At 37.2% G+C, this 15,785-nt stretch overlaps 1 protein-coding gene across 1 annotated transcript in view; it reads left to right on the top strand.

The window, feature by feature from the left end:
* The window catches only part of LOC139710007 (uncharacterized), a 230,010-nt gene that overhangs the window by 162,424 nt on the left and 51,801 nt on the right, over nucleotides 1–15,785 (top strand). Inside the window, exon 3 of the mRNA XM_071621959.1 lies at nucleotides 1,233–1,415. Within this exon, the coding sequence (XP_071478060.1) occupies nucleotides 1,233–1,415 (183 nt within the window). The remainder of the gene's footprint in view (nucleotides 1–1,232; nucleotides 1,416–15,785) is intronic.

Genomic DNA, 15,785 nt, shown 5'->3' with positions numbered 1-15,785 from the left:
GAGAAATTGGTAATAACAGCTATAGAAACAGCTTATTGCATCCCCCGTAGAATGATATGCGCTGGTCACCATCATCACAGAAAAATACATCAGCTTGGTAAATGAATTCATGTGAATGTATCCTTAGATATGTTTGATCAATTTTGAATGAAAATAAGACATACGCATTAGCGGGAAGCATTAGCTGTTATCTGTATATGATGTGAAAATAGCTGCCTAACCCATTTGGGATGGGCTGATTTGGCTATAACACATATTTCCCATACACACCTGCCCAAGTATTCCTGGGACTAGTCTTCAATGGGTGAAATCTTACATTCAGCAGACTTGACTTCTTGCAAGGGAGTGATTGAGATGCTTTTTTGAACTTGATAAGATATTAGTGTATGTGCCAGCATGCAAAACCATAATATGATTATACTGTATAGTTCCTATATAACCATGATAAAAGATAACCCTATTTGTGATGAATTTTGGCAAACCTGCACTATGAAACATTCATATTGGTCAAGCTTATAATCTGATCTCGACTGTCTATTAAATAGCATTCAAAAAATAAAAAAATAGAACAAAAATTGCAATAAAGACATTGGTGTCAAATGGATGATGTCTCAATACGTAGCAAAGTTTCTCAAACAACTTTACACTTCCAGATTACTTTTTGCTTTATTTTTTCCCTGGAGTGAAAAAGCACTTAATATACCTCAGATGTTTAACACAGGGGGAATTCTACTCTCCTACTACATATGTCATTATGAAATTGAGAGAATGTGTACTTTTTATTGAAAAATGATCACTTTACATTTTCTTGATATTGTTCCACTGCTGTGACATCACCCTGAATAGCCTTTTGATCTAGCAGTATTGACAAGTGGATTTAGCTAAAAATTGCAGAGTTAAAAGCTTTTGAATGGATTCTTGTATTTTCCTGTAACTTCACTGATGCGTTCTCCTTGTATTCCTGCATTAAGTGAAATTGCTTACTGTAGAACCAGATATTTTTGAGTGCATCTTAATTTTGCAAATTTCATGTGAGCCAAGATTTGCGGAATTAAAATGCAAGCAAAAGTTCTTATCTACGTTATATGCATTGAATGCCAATGGTTATTCACGAAAATTTTGTGCGACGAAAATTTCTCGCTTTACAATGAAACTTCCCTTTCATACATATTATTTACAAGAATGTAAATCTTGATAGATTTGTTAACGCATCCTTCTCCCTCCTTCACCAGGAGCTGAAGGCTACAGCACAGGCCTTACAGGAAGCTATCAACAAGCTCCAGCATGAATACAAACGTCTCAGCCAGATCACCATCGGGTCTGCTGATGATGAGGACCAGGACCCAAACAAGCTCTCCAACTCCGAGCAGAAGCTGGTCCGGCTCTGTTCCAGGAATAGACGCTGTCTCTCCAGAGTGAGTTGCCCAACTCTCTTTCTTAACTCTTTGAACCCCCCCCCCCTTTTTTTTCTTTTTTTTTTTTTGCTTAGAGTGCCAATTGGCACAGAATACCCCCTAGCAATGTACATAATCCTTGCCTCAGAAAGGGTCTAAAAGTTTATGAATCTATCTCTTCAGAAGAAGATTCAATGAAATGTATGTTTGTATATCTTTTCCAGCTTATTTCTTTTCTTTTTTCAGATTTTTTTTCTATCTATTTTCATCTGCCAGTTTGTCAGGAGGTTTTGATATCATATCTCTTCATGGAGACAGATTGATGCAGAGAAACTGTTTGCACACCAGAACATGTTATATCTTTCAGTTTGAGAATGCTTTATTTCTCCACTTTTGCAAATAAAAAAAATAAAATAAAAGTAAATGAAAGTACTACTTAAGAAATGAATTTGTTTATGTCTACACACGAACTTGAATTTTATAATATCTTTCAGATGGAGGAGACCATCATAAATAAGCAAATTGCTTGACTGGAATAATGGAATTTGGGTGATATGGTGTATTGTCATTCTCTTCATTTGACAAAAGGAACAAAACACACACACAGACACACACACATACAAACACAAATGATATTTTGAGTTCTTTCACCCAGTTCTTATCCAATTGGGAATTTTCATCTCTTCAGGGATTAAAATTTTACACACAGACACACATGCATAACACCTGCCATGTATTTTACTTTTATCGTCATTACTAAGTGTTTCAGTAGTTTATGAAATCATATCTCTTCAGGTAGAACTCTGCTTTTAGAAATTGCATTGAATTGATTTTCATTTGCACCATTTGAAATATGTGCAAATGGTATGATGAATGAGGTCACATTCTGTGTGACGTCAGGGCCCTGTTTTATGAAGAGTTATAATTTATCATATAGTTGACTTCTATCACAAGTCTATTGCAGCCTGTGTGTTCAGGAAATTTATATAATCGATTATATCTTTTGATAGAACGGGACCCAGATTTGATATGGCCATCACCTTGTGTCCCTAAATACTAAAGCATCTTCGACATGTAGAGTGTGCATTGCAAGGATGTGTTTTTGTCGAGCTCAGCGGAGGCGAGGGGAGACTAAGGGATCGCCTGCGGCGTCTGTCCGTCCGTCGTCTGTCCGTAACGCTACAAAAACTTCAATAACTCTTTACTCTGGGCTTCAATCGCAATCAAACTTCGAGGGAAGAGGGGTTATACAAAGTTTCACATTATACCATATGAAGGTCACCTCAAGGTCAAAGCCCACAGGCAGGGGTCAATGAACTTTAGGGCCCAATGTTAAGTTTTTATGGCGCATTTCTATTATGGGACATAACTTTTGATCCATAACTCCATTTGTGACAAAACTTGGATGGTAGATGTCCCTTGGGGAGTGGATGGTCACCACAAGGTCAAAGGTCACAGGCAGGGGTCAACGAACTTTTAGAGCCCAATGTTCAGTTTTTATGGAGTGTTTCTATTATGGGTCATAACTTTTGATCCATAACTCCATTTGTGACCAAACTTGGATGGTAGATGTCCCTTGGGAAGTGGATGGTAACCACAAGGTCAAAGGTCACAGGCAGGGGTCAATGAACTTTTAGAGCCCAATGTTTACAATGTAGTTTTTATGGCGCGTTTCTATTATGGGTTATAACTTCTGATCCATAACTCCATTTGTCACCAAACTTGGATGGTAGATGTCCCTTGGGGAGTGGATGGTCACCACAAGGTCAAAGATCACAAGCATCGGTCAACGAACTTTTAGAGCCCAATGTTAAGTTTTTATGGCGCGTTTCTATTATGGGTCATAACTTCTGATCCATAACTCCATTTGTCACCAAACTTGGATGGTAGATGTTCCTTGGGGAGTGGATGCTCACTACAAGGTCAATAGTCACAAGCATGGGTCAACAAACTTTAAGAGCGCAATGTTAAGTTTATATGGCGCGTTTCTATTACGGGTCATAACTTTTGATCCATAGGTCCGTTTGTTACCAAACTTGGATGGTAGATGTCCCTTGGGCATTGGATGGTCACCACAAGGTCAAAGGTCGCAGGCAGGGGTCAGTGATCTTTAAGGGGCTCAATGTTCAGTTTTTATGGCACGTTTCTTTTTCGCCATAAATTTTTACTCTTATATCTCTTTTTATCTGTTACATCTCTTTTTCATTTGTTATATCCCATTCGCGTAAAATTTCTTGTGCGCGAATGGGCGAGACACATTATGGCACTTCCCTTGTTCTTTGAATCCTATCTTTGTTACTGCAATTACTGTTGTATAAATAGTGAGGATGGAAATGGCAATGACAGTTACAGTTTGTATTCAATCTACTGCCAATTTTCTCTCATCTTTATTACTATTATTTTATGAACATCATTCTGATTATTTACATTAGATTGCAGTCCATGCAATAATTATCAATGGCTGCAGACTTACCACATCGTGTAAGGTATCCTTTATTTGCATTCTGATATTTCTGGTGTGAATACCATTCATTTGATATTTGAGGATCACATAAACAGAGTCTCATTCTATGTATCTGTGTTTGCATGAAACCTTTTATACAGTTGCTTGCTTTAAGATCTCATGTCCAGTTTTTTTGGGGAACTATTAAAGAAAAAGTTCCATTATTAGGCATTAAAAGAGGATGCAATTACTTTCGACCCACTGCATTTTACAGCTACAACTTAACCTGATTCCCCAATTTCGAAGTGTCCAATGACCGACAGGAGTGAAGAAAAAAAAAGTTTAAAAAGTATGCAGCAGATATTGGGTTAGAGTATGTGATCTGAGATGTGTCTGAGCCGGAAATACAGGGGAGAGGGGTTGCCATGGAAACCATGAATTACCCACTTCCTTTCCCTTTTTTTGAGTTCCATTTACAGCTTGCTAGGCCTGAAGATCGAGCAGCCCCTGTGAATCTGACAACAGCAAAAATACACTCAGCAAAAAAAAAAAGTAAACACTTTTTCAAGTTTATATTTCTCATAGAAAATTTAGCTAAAAGCTTATGTATTATATACCATATCAAAGGTAATTCAATTGGCTATCAAACTGGTAGGTCAACAAAAAGAGATATTTTATGCATGAGTGAACACCTTTGTTTTTCTTCTCCAGGGCACAAAAGTAAAAATTGCAAATCTGAGCAAGTTGTCATTTATGCGTATGTGCTTTCCCATAGAACAATAAGAACAAACAACAGATTTCACACAAAACGAAACATGAATCAAGTTGCAAAAATTAACCATTAATTTCTTTGATATCTTTAAAGACAAAATGATAATGAAGGCTACAAAAATGGAGGAAAATAAAGAGTCTTTTGTCAAATATAAATTCAAATGAAATAAGAGAAGAAGTAATAATTAACAAAAATTGATAGAAATTTGAGCTATTTTTTTCAAACTAGGAAATTGTAAATAATGTTCGGTTCTTGAATTTGTCTCATGAATTCTTAAATCACTAGATTAACAGAAATAAATAAAGAAATTCTGCTCATTTAATCATCTTTATGCTTATCATTCCCTATGTCATGTGAAGTTTGACTTGACAGAAAATTCTCATTTCCTCCTTGAGTTTCCCACTTTGCTTTTTTTAGAGGTTATAAAGAGATAAAGAGAACGAAACTTATTTTTGCTATTTCATTCATGTCTCTCATTGTGTTAAACTGGTCTTTTGTCGTCAATGTTATCGTGAAGGGCATTTGCAAATGAAATTTCAGATGTCAATTTTTGCAATTTTTGATTTTGTGCCTTGGAGGACAAAAACAATGTGCTCACTCTCATACGTAAATTTTTCTTTTTGATTAATCTATTAACTTAATAGCCAATTAAATTACCTTTAATATGGTATATAATACATTGAATTTCATCAAAATCTTCTACGAAAAATATGACCTCAAAAAAGTGTTTACTTTCTTTTTTTGCTGAGTGTATAAAAATCCAGCCTAAAAAGATAAAAGAATAAAATGCCAGGTTTAATGCTTGGAACACAAGATTCTATCAAGGAGTACTCACGTAAGATCTCTGGAATGAAAATGAATGGCTATTATCATGTTCTTCATAATTATGTGTAATGAAGACATTGATATACAACTGTATAAGCTGTTATTTTTGCAAGGGTTTAATTTTCACAAATTTCGCTAATCACAGTTGGACCACGAATTTAACAACAAGCGAAAATGTCGTCATGCGCTAGGCTAATAGCAAACTTACAATAGCCTTGGTGTCAATTAAAAAAACAACATCTCGCGAAAATGTCTGTCACCTCCTCATTTGCAAAAATATATGTATGCGAAAATATGTGAACCGCTACAACAAAAGGATCCTAAAGTCGCTGACGGGCAAGCCAAGCATGGCCCAGAAAAATGCTATTTTCAGGCCTTTCCTTTGATCATTTAGCTTCGAAATTTCGGCAGATGATAGAAGATACATTAGACTACAAAATTATGTAAAACAGAAATCTGAACGTTTTGACAGATTTTGGTGATCTGACTTCAAACTCAATTTTCTCGGCTCACCTGCCAGCGACTTTAGGATCCTTTTGTTGTAATGGGTCACATATCAGCGTATTCTCATGGTCGGACATCTGGGTATTTTGCGTGTCACAGGGTCATGGATAGCGGTGGAGTGAAAACAAACCATAGTCTAGTCGCGTGAGCCTGGAGTGGTAACGCTGTACGTGTTTTCTGCTGGGGCGCCCCGAGAGCATAGCGCTAGCGCAAGCTGTACTACTGTAGCTGTGCGGGCGGCAGGATTAGGCCCTAGGCCTACCCTAAATTAGGCCCTACCCTAAGTACTACAGTACTAACGTTAGGCCTATAGACCTACCTATAGGGTACTAAGTAAGCGTAGATATTGGGGTAGGGCCTACTCAAAGAGGTTCTAGGGCCTACTGCACATCTGGCCATTTTGTCAGGTCGTTGATCCAGAGTCCTGCCGTGATGTCATACAGGCACGCGACAGGTCCAGTCCGGCTGCCTTCAACTTGGCAAAATACCGGGACCGATCAACAAGGATCCAGATTTTCAGAATATTGCTGACAAGACATGATGCATGTATCTCATGAATGGCACAAATGACAAAATGAATAATGAAAAACAGTCCCCATGTGCATGTCGTCTGTGTAGAGTTGCACATAAATTATATGCGGCGCACATGCACAGCATGCAGTATGCGCATTACTAGTATGCAGACTAGCGCTTGCAAGCCGTTTGTTTTCACTCCAGTCAACCGGAAGTGACGTGTAGCCGACCGCAAGAATATGTACAGTAATGGCATCGTTTAATAGCGTATTACATGTACATATCAAGCTATTGCATGCTATTCCAGGAATTAGGAGCTTTGTTAGTTTATGTTTGTTCTGTGAATTATGTGTATATTATGTGTTCTCAGAACTAATATTATAGCTGCATTGGTCATCAAGCTAACATTGCATACTTATATCCCAATGTCAAACAAATGTCAAAGTCTGATAGTAATAAGGACAAGCAAAAGCATGTCAACATGTTTAAGAATTGAGTTGTTGTATTGTGGAAATGACCCTTCAGAGGATATTTGAGTAGCTCTAAAAATCTTTAAGGAAATTTCCCAAAGATTGTAATTCATCAGATCTTCTTTTGAATAATGTGATACAAACTTTAACTTGGTCTAATTTGAACATTGTGATTTTTACCACCTTGTAATGTAGTGTAATTCAACCCATAGGCACACATGTATTTGCATCAATTTCAGCCTAAAAAAATCAAAATGAAAATCAGCAATTTTGCTGGCCAGAAGTTTAAAAGTTCATCCAAGGGTCTGTCACATTTTTGTTGTTACTTTTGTTTTCTTTTCTAATAAGGTGTTGTATTTCACACTCATATCCTTCTGGTGCATTATTGTAGCAACATAACGTAGGCTGATATTCTTCAAAGCTCAAGAATCATGTGAAATAACAGGCGCATGTGGGGGGGGGGGGGGAGGGGAGCATGTAATCAACTTTAGGAGGGTATTTTGGGGTCTATAGACAAATGGTTAAGATTCAGGCACTAAGGACAGGGATATTCTGACTTTAGTAAATTACCATAATCACAGTTGGCATAGAGCTGTGTATGCAGCAATGCGTCACTGTTTGAACACCAGAGCCTAATCAGGGTCACATGTTTCATCATTATATATAGATAGCCGTGGTGACTAATAGGCCTATGTATAAGTTTTCACTCAAAAATATCTGCTCCAGCAACACTTATACTGCATGTTAAAGATGAATTTCATGAGATGATTACAAGCAGATGTCAATTACACATGTTAGACAGTGTGATTCATCAGCTCTAAAAGAACTAAATCCTAAAAAAAGAAAATATCAATTAACCACTAAAATTCCCAACTATTTTTTCCCATTTTTATCAATTAACCCTTTGAAGACAGGCTGATTTTGCTACAAGGTGCATTTCCCATAGACATCTGCCCATGTAAGGACTAGTCTTCAAGAGGTTAAATGAAATGAAAGGTTTGCATTTTGAGTGTTTTCTGAGTTCTTCATTCCTTCATTTTTTGGACAAGTTTGCTGTATTGTATACTGTGATGTTAAGGATTTAAGCATTTTCATGAACTCTTGTGCGCGTTGTATTTTTTATTTTTTTTGTGCAACCCTGCTTCGGTAAGCAGTAAATTGCCCATTTTATTTTTATAAGAAGATATTTACATTGTCTTAATCATTGTGTTCGTAGCATAGTATCTATGAATGTTGGTACAAACTGTAATAAGCATAATCATAAAACACCTCAAGCTGGCTTTAGTCATGTTATCCCTGTAGCAGCAATATTGTAGAATGTATGAATGATGGTCCTCACTAGTGAATATACCCTGCTGTTTTTTCATCTGGATCGAGGGAAAAGAGGGATACATGTATGTAAATTACATCAAATTAGTACTCCCTTGCTGTTGCTCTCTCTTTCTCTTTTCTCTCTTCCTCTCTCTCTCTCTCTCTCTCTCTCTCTCTTTGTTTCTCCCTCTCTTTGTCTCTTTCTCTTTTTCTTCTCCACTCCTACCTTCCCTCCCATCTGCTCCCATCCACTTAAAACCCTGGATAATTGATTAAACAACTTCCTGATTCAGATATAGATAGAGGGTACATTAATGTTTTCTTTGTCCCCAAAAGAACTTGTGTCATAGTTCACTGGATCCATGTATGATTAAGCATTATAAACTATTTTTATTTCTATTTTTTTCACATTAGGGCACTAGGGCATATTATTTGTTCCCTCTTTGCTGTCCCAAAATACTATGAAGCATAGTCAGAAGTGGTACTATGCATCATATGGTAGTGTGGTTCGTTAAAGATGGACTATTGATCTGCTTCGTAAAGTAAAGAGATTTGGTGGTAACTACTATCTATTTTTATATTGAGTATTGGTTTGCGGGGGGGGGGGGGGTTACGTTTTATAGTATTACAAAGAACATGACTGTCTTTTTTTGGGGGGGGAGGGGAGTGAGGGAAGACATGGAGACAACTAGAAGAAATGAGTGATAATAAAGTATGGAAATAAAGTGTATTATGTTATTCTTTATAAAAGCACAGCTAAAGTTGTCGTCTCCTTTGTAAAAGCTTATTAGATTTTCATCTTAATCCATGTCTGAAGATCAAAGCACAAACACTCACACACATGAATATTGTTTTTACCTCATTGAGCAAATTTGTAAGTCAAAGGCATTAACAAAGAGTAAAGTGTGATTATTTTCAGCTATTTGAAACACAAATATAGAAACATACAGATACACACTGTATATATCTATGTATTTGAGGGATGATGATTGTTGTTTGTTTTTGTCCAGCGTTGTGCTCGTCAGCCCAGAAGTAAGAACCCCAAATATTCTTACAAATTGGTCTGAATAGGTCAAGACAGCCCTCATCTTGGCAATCCACTCTAATCAGCGGCAACAAAATGAGACATTACAATTCACACAAAAGTTGCAAAGTCAGCAGTTACAAAGTCTTTATCTTGCTTGGGCAGGTGTTTACACTGTCCCCTTCTTTCACATTTCAGCCAGAGCAATGCAGAAAGGGGGTAAGAAAAAAAATGAAGAAAGTTCTCACGGCAGGTGAGAATTGGGGAAGATTTCTCGTGGGAATGATTGGGGTTTAATGTCAGAACAGCTGACTGGAAGTGAATTGCACCTTTTGAACAGGTAAGCTGGCGGTGATCATAATGATACGGCACGTGTCTACCCAAGAGAGCCATTTTATGGGGAGGGAAGGAGGGGATTCAAAGAGCTAAACTAAGTTAGCAGTATTGAAGACCACAGAGCAACTGACGTTTTGAGTGTATGCTGTATTATGATGCTGGGATGATATAGGAACTGTTCTTTGTATGGACTACAGAGGGAGCACTCCTGTACACTTTCATTGCAGCTAAGGCCACACACCTGCAAATATATTCTCCATAGACACACATGTTTAGAATGAAAAAGCATTATATGAAAGGCACAAAAGATTCAATATATTTTATGTTTCATATCTGCATAGACCATCTTATTTCACTCCAGTCGTGAAATTTGCAAGAGGATTTTCACTGCTAAACCTGCACGCAGAAGTCTGTACAGATAGGCTACAGTCTCTCCACTCACAAAATTTTATGCGTGTACTGAATCCATGTCAAAACCAATGTTGTCCACTTTGATTTAATAAAAACTGGTTTCATAATTCAGGTTTCAAATTGTGATGCATTATGCAGAAAGATTCATCCTGGTGATTTCCTGTCAGTGATCATTTGTTTAGAGTCTGATTTTTTTTTTCAAACTTGTCAATCAAAATAAACCACATAATAAGACAGATGGATAAGGAAGATGGAAAATAAAAAATTGTCAATTTGAGTTTCACACGTTTGCCCACTAAAAGTTTAGATAAAGAAAATGTATGGATCAATATAAAAACTAACATGATTTTTAGATTATTGATCATAAAATGTAAGTATGAACAAGAGTCAGAAAACAAAAGTAGCCCTAGATTAGGAATAGAGAAAAAAATATTGCATGGCCTATTGCTAAGTAGACTATCAGCTTAACAACCAAAAGTGGTTTGTTTCAAAACACCTATTTAGCAGATTGAACCCAACAAAAACACTTCATAGGCTGTTAAACAGTGTTAAGAGGTTTAAAATCATGGTCATCAAATTAAGATTGGAAATAAAATTTGTAGCACCTGAATATCTCTGAACTTTTTGTGGAAGGATTGTGCTACAGATGATAAGGAGTTGCTAAGCCAGAAAGGTAAATGTCTGCATTACAAATCGACAAAGAGAGGGAGGAATACTCACCAACAAGTCTAAGGTATATATTTCATTGTCAGCATTTTTTTAAATATGTAAAACAAGTAGTTCATCACATATTACCCACACAAAAAATGTATCTTTTTGAAGGCTGGTCCTTGACATCAGTGGTGAAGTTGCAACCCTTTGTTCATCGTCGTGACAACAAGGACTTGTCTTTTCTGTTAGATGATGTTATCGCTTGCTCTGAAAGGCTCCTAGGACAGGTCCATGTGAACACTCAATCACGTATGGATTTTCAAAGTTGAATAGCGCCACCATGTGGTGGCATATTGCCGTGTGCTATTAGTCATGCCGACAGCGAATGCAAAGGCAGCTGCTAGCTATGACTGAATTTGTTAGCCTCATCTAGCAGTGTAATCAGCTTGTTTCATCTCATGTGCAGATTGGAATCAGACAAAAAACTTGAATTTGCCTGCCAATTACTATGACTTCGGAGTCTGAAGACAGTCTGAAGTAGTTGTCATGTTTTGATCTTATCCTACAGATTATCTGTGAATGAATGTTCAGGCAAAGGGAATTAAACTGATAGTGTGGCTTATATCCTCCAATTAGTAATTATTTGATGACTGCCATGTACTCCTTTTAGGAAAACCTTTGAAATTATTGCAAGAAAAGAATAAAATGCTTAGATGCACATGCCATGATATCAAGTCATCTGGTGACACACAAAAAGAATTGTAATCAAATTTATTATACCTGTGTTTGAATAAGAGATTAAAACATCATATACTTATTCAAAAAAGAAACAGCATTCCTCTCAAACCCACAGACTCCAGTAGAATAATGTAAAGTTTAGTTCTCAAACCAATGGTTTTGTCTGCAAATCAGCCACTGTATCATTAGTTATGCAATTTTAAAAGTATTTTTCAGAGTAGCTAAAATTACAAGCGTATTAATATCTTTTCAATTAACAAGTTTTCCCCATTTTTCAGTCATATGATATTAAATACCAGTGCATGGTTTTTGACTATTCAGTGTCCAGCAATGAGATCTAGTTTGAGCACAGGATCACTTTCAACAGAAAGGGTTTTTGTCACATTGATAGCATTTTGCTGCTTTACTGTTAATCTTCTGCATGCCACATTTACTTCTTGTCTGTAGGTTTGTGTGTAAAATCTGTGTACATTTGACTCATTGACAGAGAATGGGTTAAATAGAGTCACGTGCCTGCCGTCTCGGGGAGCATGGACCCCTCACTCGGGCAAGCACGTGCTTTCTCCTCACGTTCCGCTAGGTTAGGACTTTTTGACGATTTCCTAACCATAACCCCCACCCCCTCCCCACTGTTCCATCTCTCCATCTTTCCTATCCACCCATCCTTCCCATCCCACCCTCCTACTCACCCCACCCTCCTACCCACCCCACCCTCCTACCCACCCTACCCTCCTACCCACCCTACCCTCCCACCCATTCTACCATTCTTCCCCACCCTACCTCCCACAATACTAAACACACACTCAGATACTTCATCTATACCCTTCCTCACAGACTGTCAGACTCTAACCCAAACACTTCTGATTCAATTTCAGTCACTTCCTCCCTGTCTCTGCCTCTCTTCATCTTAAGACTTCTCTATACAGGTAGACAAGATGTTATAAAGATTGAAAATATGTCCATAGGGAATCTTTAAACCTCCCAAATCCAGGAAGTGGTATTATTCATATTGATATGTTTTCTTCTTCATTTATTTTTCTTTCATGAGGGGCTGGATCTCAATTGCAAAAAGCAAGCTTAGTTGTTATTTGGATTCAGCTGCTAGCATGTCTACCCTCTGTCTGGTCAAACGAAGGCATTTATTTCCTTTACAATGATTTGAGAGGACAGGGGCGCAAAGCTGTAGATATATATGTAATATGTCATGAGAGATATCCCGAGTGACACATGCAGAAGCTGTTTTCTCTCTTTTGGTAAGGCTTTATACTGCCTACCTTTCCTCAATTTCTGTGTTTCAATTCCTATTATGTAATTGAGTAAGCTCTGTTCTATTCATTGAACTTCAAAGTCAAACCAGCCCAATTATTGTAGCATTCACAGAGATTAGTGTTTCATTACAGATACATGTAAGTGTGTTTACTGAGGATGACTCCACTCTTTTTGGTTACATTAGGAAATAATGCCCACAAATACAATGGGTTTACATGAAGAAAAGACTTATCGTCGCTGGGGTGACAAGACTTTGTATCTGCAATTTTGGTGAAAATGACTTTTTTGGATTAATAGTCAAATAATGGGTTTAGTGATGTCCTGTCCAAATCCTAACTGTCTTACTCCAAAAATGAAGCCACCATGGCATGTCAAAGGAAAAGTGATCCCATTTGCTATAGTGCTTTGGCCACAATGTTTTTTGGCTCTCCTGAACATTTGACATTTTGTAGATACGAGGTCTTGTCGCCCCAGCGACGTTATATTTCCTGTGTTACATGTAAATGTGTTTGCAAGAATATCATAACTCATTTCTGAAGGAAGCATATTTGGGAAATCTTAGAAATCACCTTAGATGATATCTATTTTGATCTAATGCGGAATATGATGGCATGTTTAACACTCCATGAAATACTATCGGAAAATGTCACTTTTCATGATGACATTTTCCAAAGTTCACTGTTTGTTACATGATGTCACAAAGCAATTGTGACATCTCACACTGCTTTGTAAGATCACGTTAGAATCCCTCCACGCAACATTCCATCTACCATGTGACTTCTTGCCTCATTTTTTCCCTTGTACTGTTTTTTTTTTTATCAAAAAAATATAAAAGAAATATACTCTGCCTAATTAAGTAGTGTTTTTGGTTTACACTATTTGCCTCAATGCCTCCAATAGTCATATTATGGAGTCACCTCTGCCCATAGTTTTATCCAGAAAACTCCCAAGGTAAATTATATTTGTATAATATCAATAATAAAGAAAGGAATAACAGACTACAGGGAAACATAATTGTGTATGTATGTCAAGGACTCATTGCTTATTCAAGAAATAACCATTGCTGTAGAACAAATGGACTGGGGGAAATGAATTTGGATGTCTTAGTGCATAAGATCAATCTTGCATTAAAGTGACTTTGCCTGTAAGAGGGTACTTGTAATCATTCTACATATCCTTTAAGATGATACCTAAGTAACCTTACTTTGATTTCTCTTCTGTGCTTTTCCGATGACCCTGGATTGTCTATGTGACATGACGTCACCGTTCTATGCCCGCAGCCACCCCAAGTGACGTGGGACTTCAAAATTCTGTCCTGCTCCCTCTTCTAGGGGCCCATCTTCCTGTCACTCCCCCTCCTCCATCCCCCCACCTCCTGTATGCCTACTTCCTGACTCTTGTACACCCCTTCCGTGAGTCGGGGTATCTCTTTGTGCCTCTGTGTAGGTGTAGTGTCCTATCTCTTTTGCTCATGGCCAGAATTTGAGAAGAATTAGAAGGAAAGCAGAGCATAGCTTGTGGATTTACTGTTCTTATTAGTATCTGAGTCATAACACACTTAATCTAGGTCATTCAAAAAGAAAATTCACCCCATGCTTTTTTGCATGGTGTATGTGGGGTTTTTTTATGATTGTTGTGGTCGTGAAGAAAATATAATAACATGTGTGTTTCGATCTCAAACATAAAAATCAAGTATTCAATGTAAAGCACTCTTAATGAATATCCTGCACTAGCAATATATAAATATAAAATTTGAGTCTGTCATGGCTCTGCCAATGGTTGCTGTTGAGCCATAAGAGTTTACCGATGGTAGTCTCCATCATTTATACAAAAAATAAATCTTCTATAATAAATTTGAATAAGCATTGAATTTTATGGCTATATGAAATAAAAGACTATTTTTGACAAGCTGTCTCTAGTTGCATATTCTCTACAATAATCCAACAGATTTGATCAAGAGTAATATTTGGGAGGTGTTTTTAAGCATGACAGATACAACCTGATGTATATTCTTACACTATATACATCCCACTCCCCACTTGAAGAAGATACATTTTTTAAAAGTGTAATATCTATATCAACCTTTTACCAGAATCTTGCATCTTTCCTCCACCTTTTGGATTTGTAAAATCAATGATGAAAGAGTCTACGTTCATTCTCTGTGGAGAACTGGACTTTTTCCCTTTAGACCCTACTCCCAGTCAGATATAGTGCTGAATATTGAATAAATATACAGAGTCAAGTGTAATCGACTTGTTGCATGATGGAACAGTAGCATGCATGCATCCATTCATCCAATGTGGGAGCACTATGGTATAGTGAATGTGGCCCTGGATGCTTCACCCAGAGGGTCCTCAGTTCAAGCCCCACCAGGTGTGCGTATCTTTAGGTATGGTATTTTACCCTGGATGTCCCTTGCATCTACACCCAGGTGTAAAATTTGGTACCGGGCAACTGCTTGAATGTTAACAGTGGCACAGCCCTTTGATAGAGCAATACTAAGACTGAAGAGGTTGCCCTCAGTATAAGGCTTTATCATATCATAAACCAAGAAAAAATGTTGAACATTTTATCTTGTCATGAAATATACATCAAAAAAATGCTTCAGATTAAGTCTTAGACTGTTTTGCAACATGTAGATAAGTTTTGAATGAAAATTCAGGGATCTGTGGCTTGTTTTGCTTGTGACTTGTATTTTTCTATTAAAAGAAAATGCTGGCTATTGAGTTTCAGATTAGTAAGTGGCTAGACCAAGAATATGAAAATTAGTCCTTGAACAATCCTTGAAAAGTCCTTGAATTTTAACCGTTTAATCAATATAATTCTGGTTATCGTTATTAATTCTTCAAAGACAGAATAGATTCTATTTGTAAAAGTGACACAAAGCCATATGGGTTCAGTTATCACATATCTGCCATTGCTGTGTTGTAATATATTCAACTTTTTTATATTTGTCAAGTGTCAACATATCTCCCGTATTACCTTCCCACATGTATGAAAGAAAAGAAAGACAAAAGTGCTCAATGATATGTGTCTTTGCATGCACGAAAGTGGAGATCAAAGTTCTGGCCCTTTCTTTTTTCCTTAGAACTTTCTTTCTTTTTTTGGTCTATATTGTATGAAA

The sequence above is a fragment of the Diadema antillarum genome, unplaced genomic scaffold (assembly GCF_040938485.1).
Source record: "Diadema antillarum isolate AM-2024a unplaced genomic scaffold, OU_Dant_1.0 seq00001489_RagTag, whole genome shotgun sequence".
Taxonomy (NCBI): domain Eukaryota; kingdom Metazoa; phylum Echinodermata; class Echinoidea; order Diadematoida; family Diadematidae; genus Diadema; species Diadema antillarum.
The sequence above is the reverse complement of the archived record's forward strand: the minus strand, read 5'-3'. Positions and strand labels throughout refer to the sequence as shown.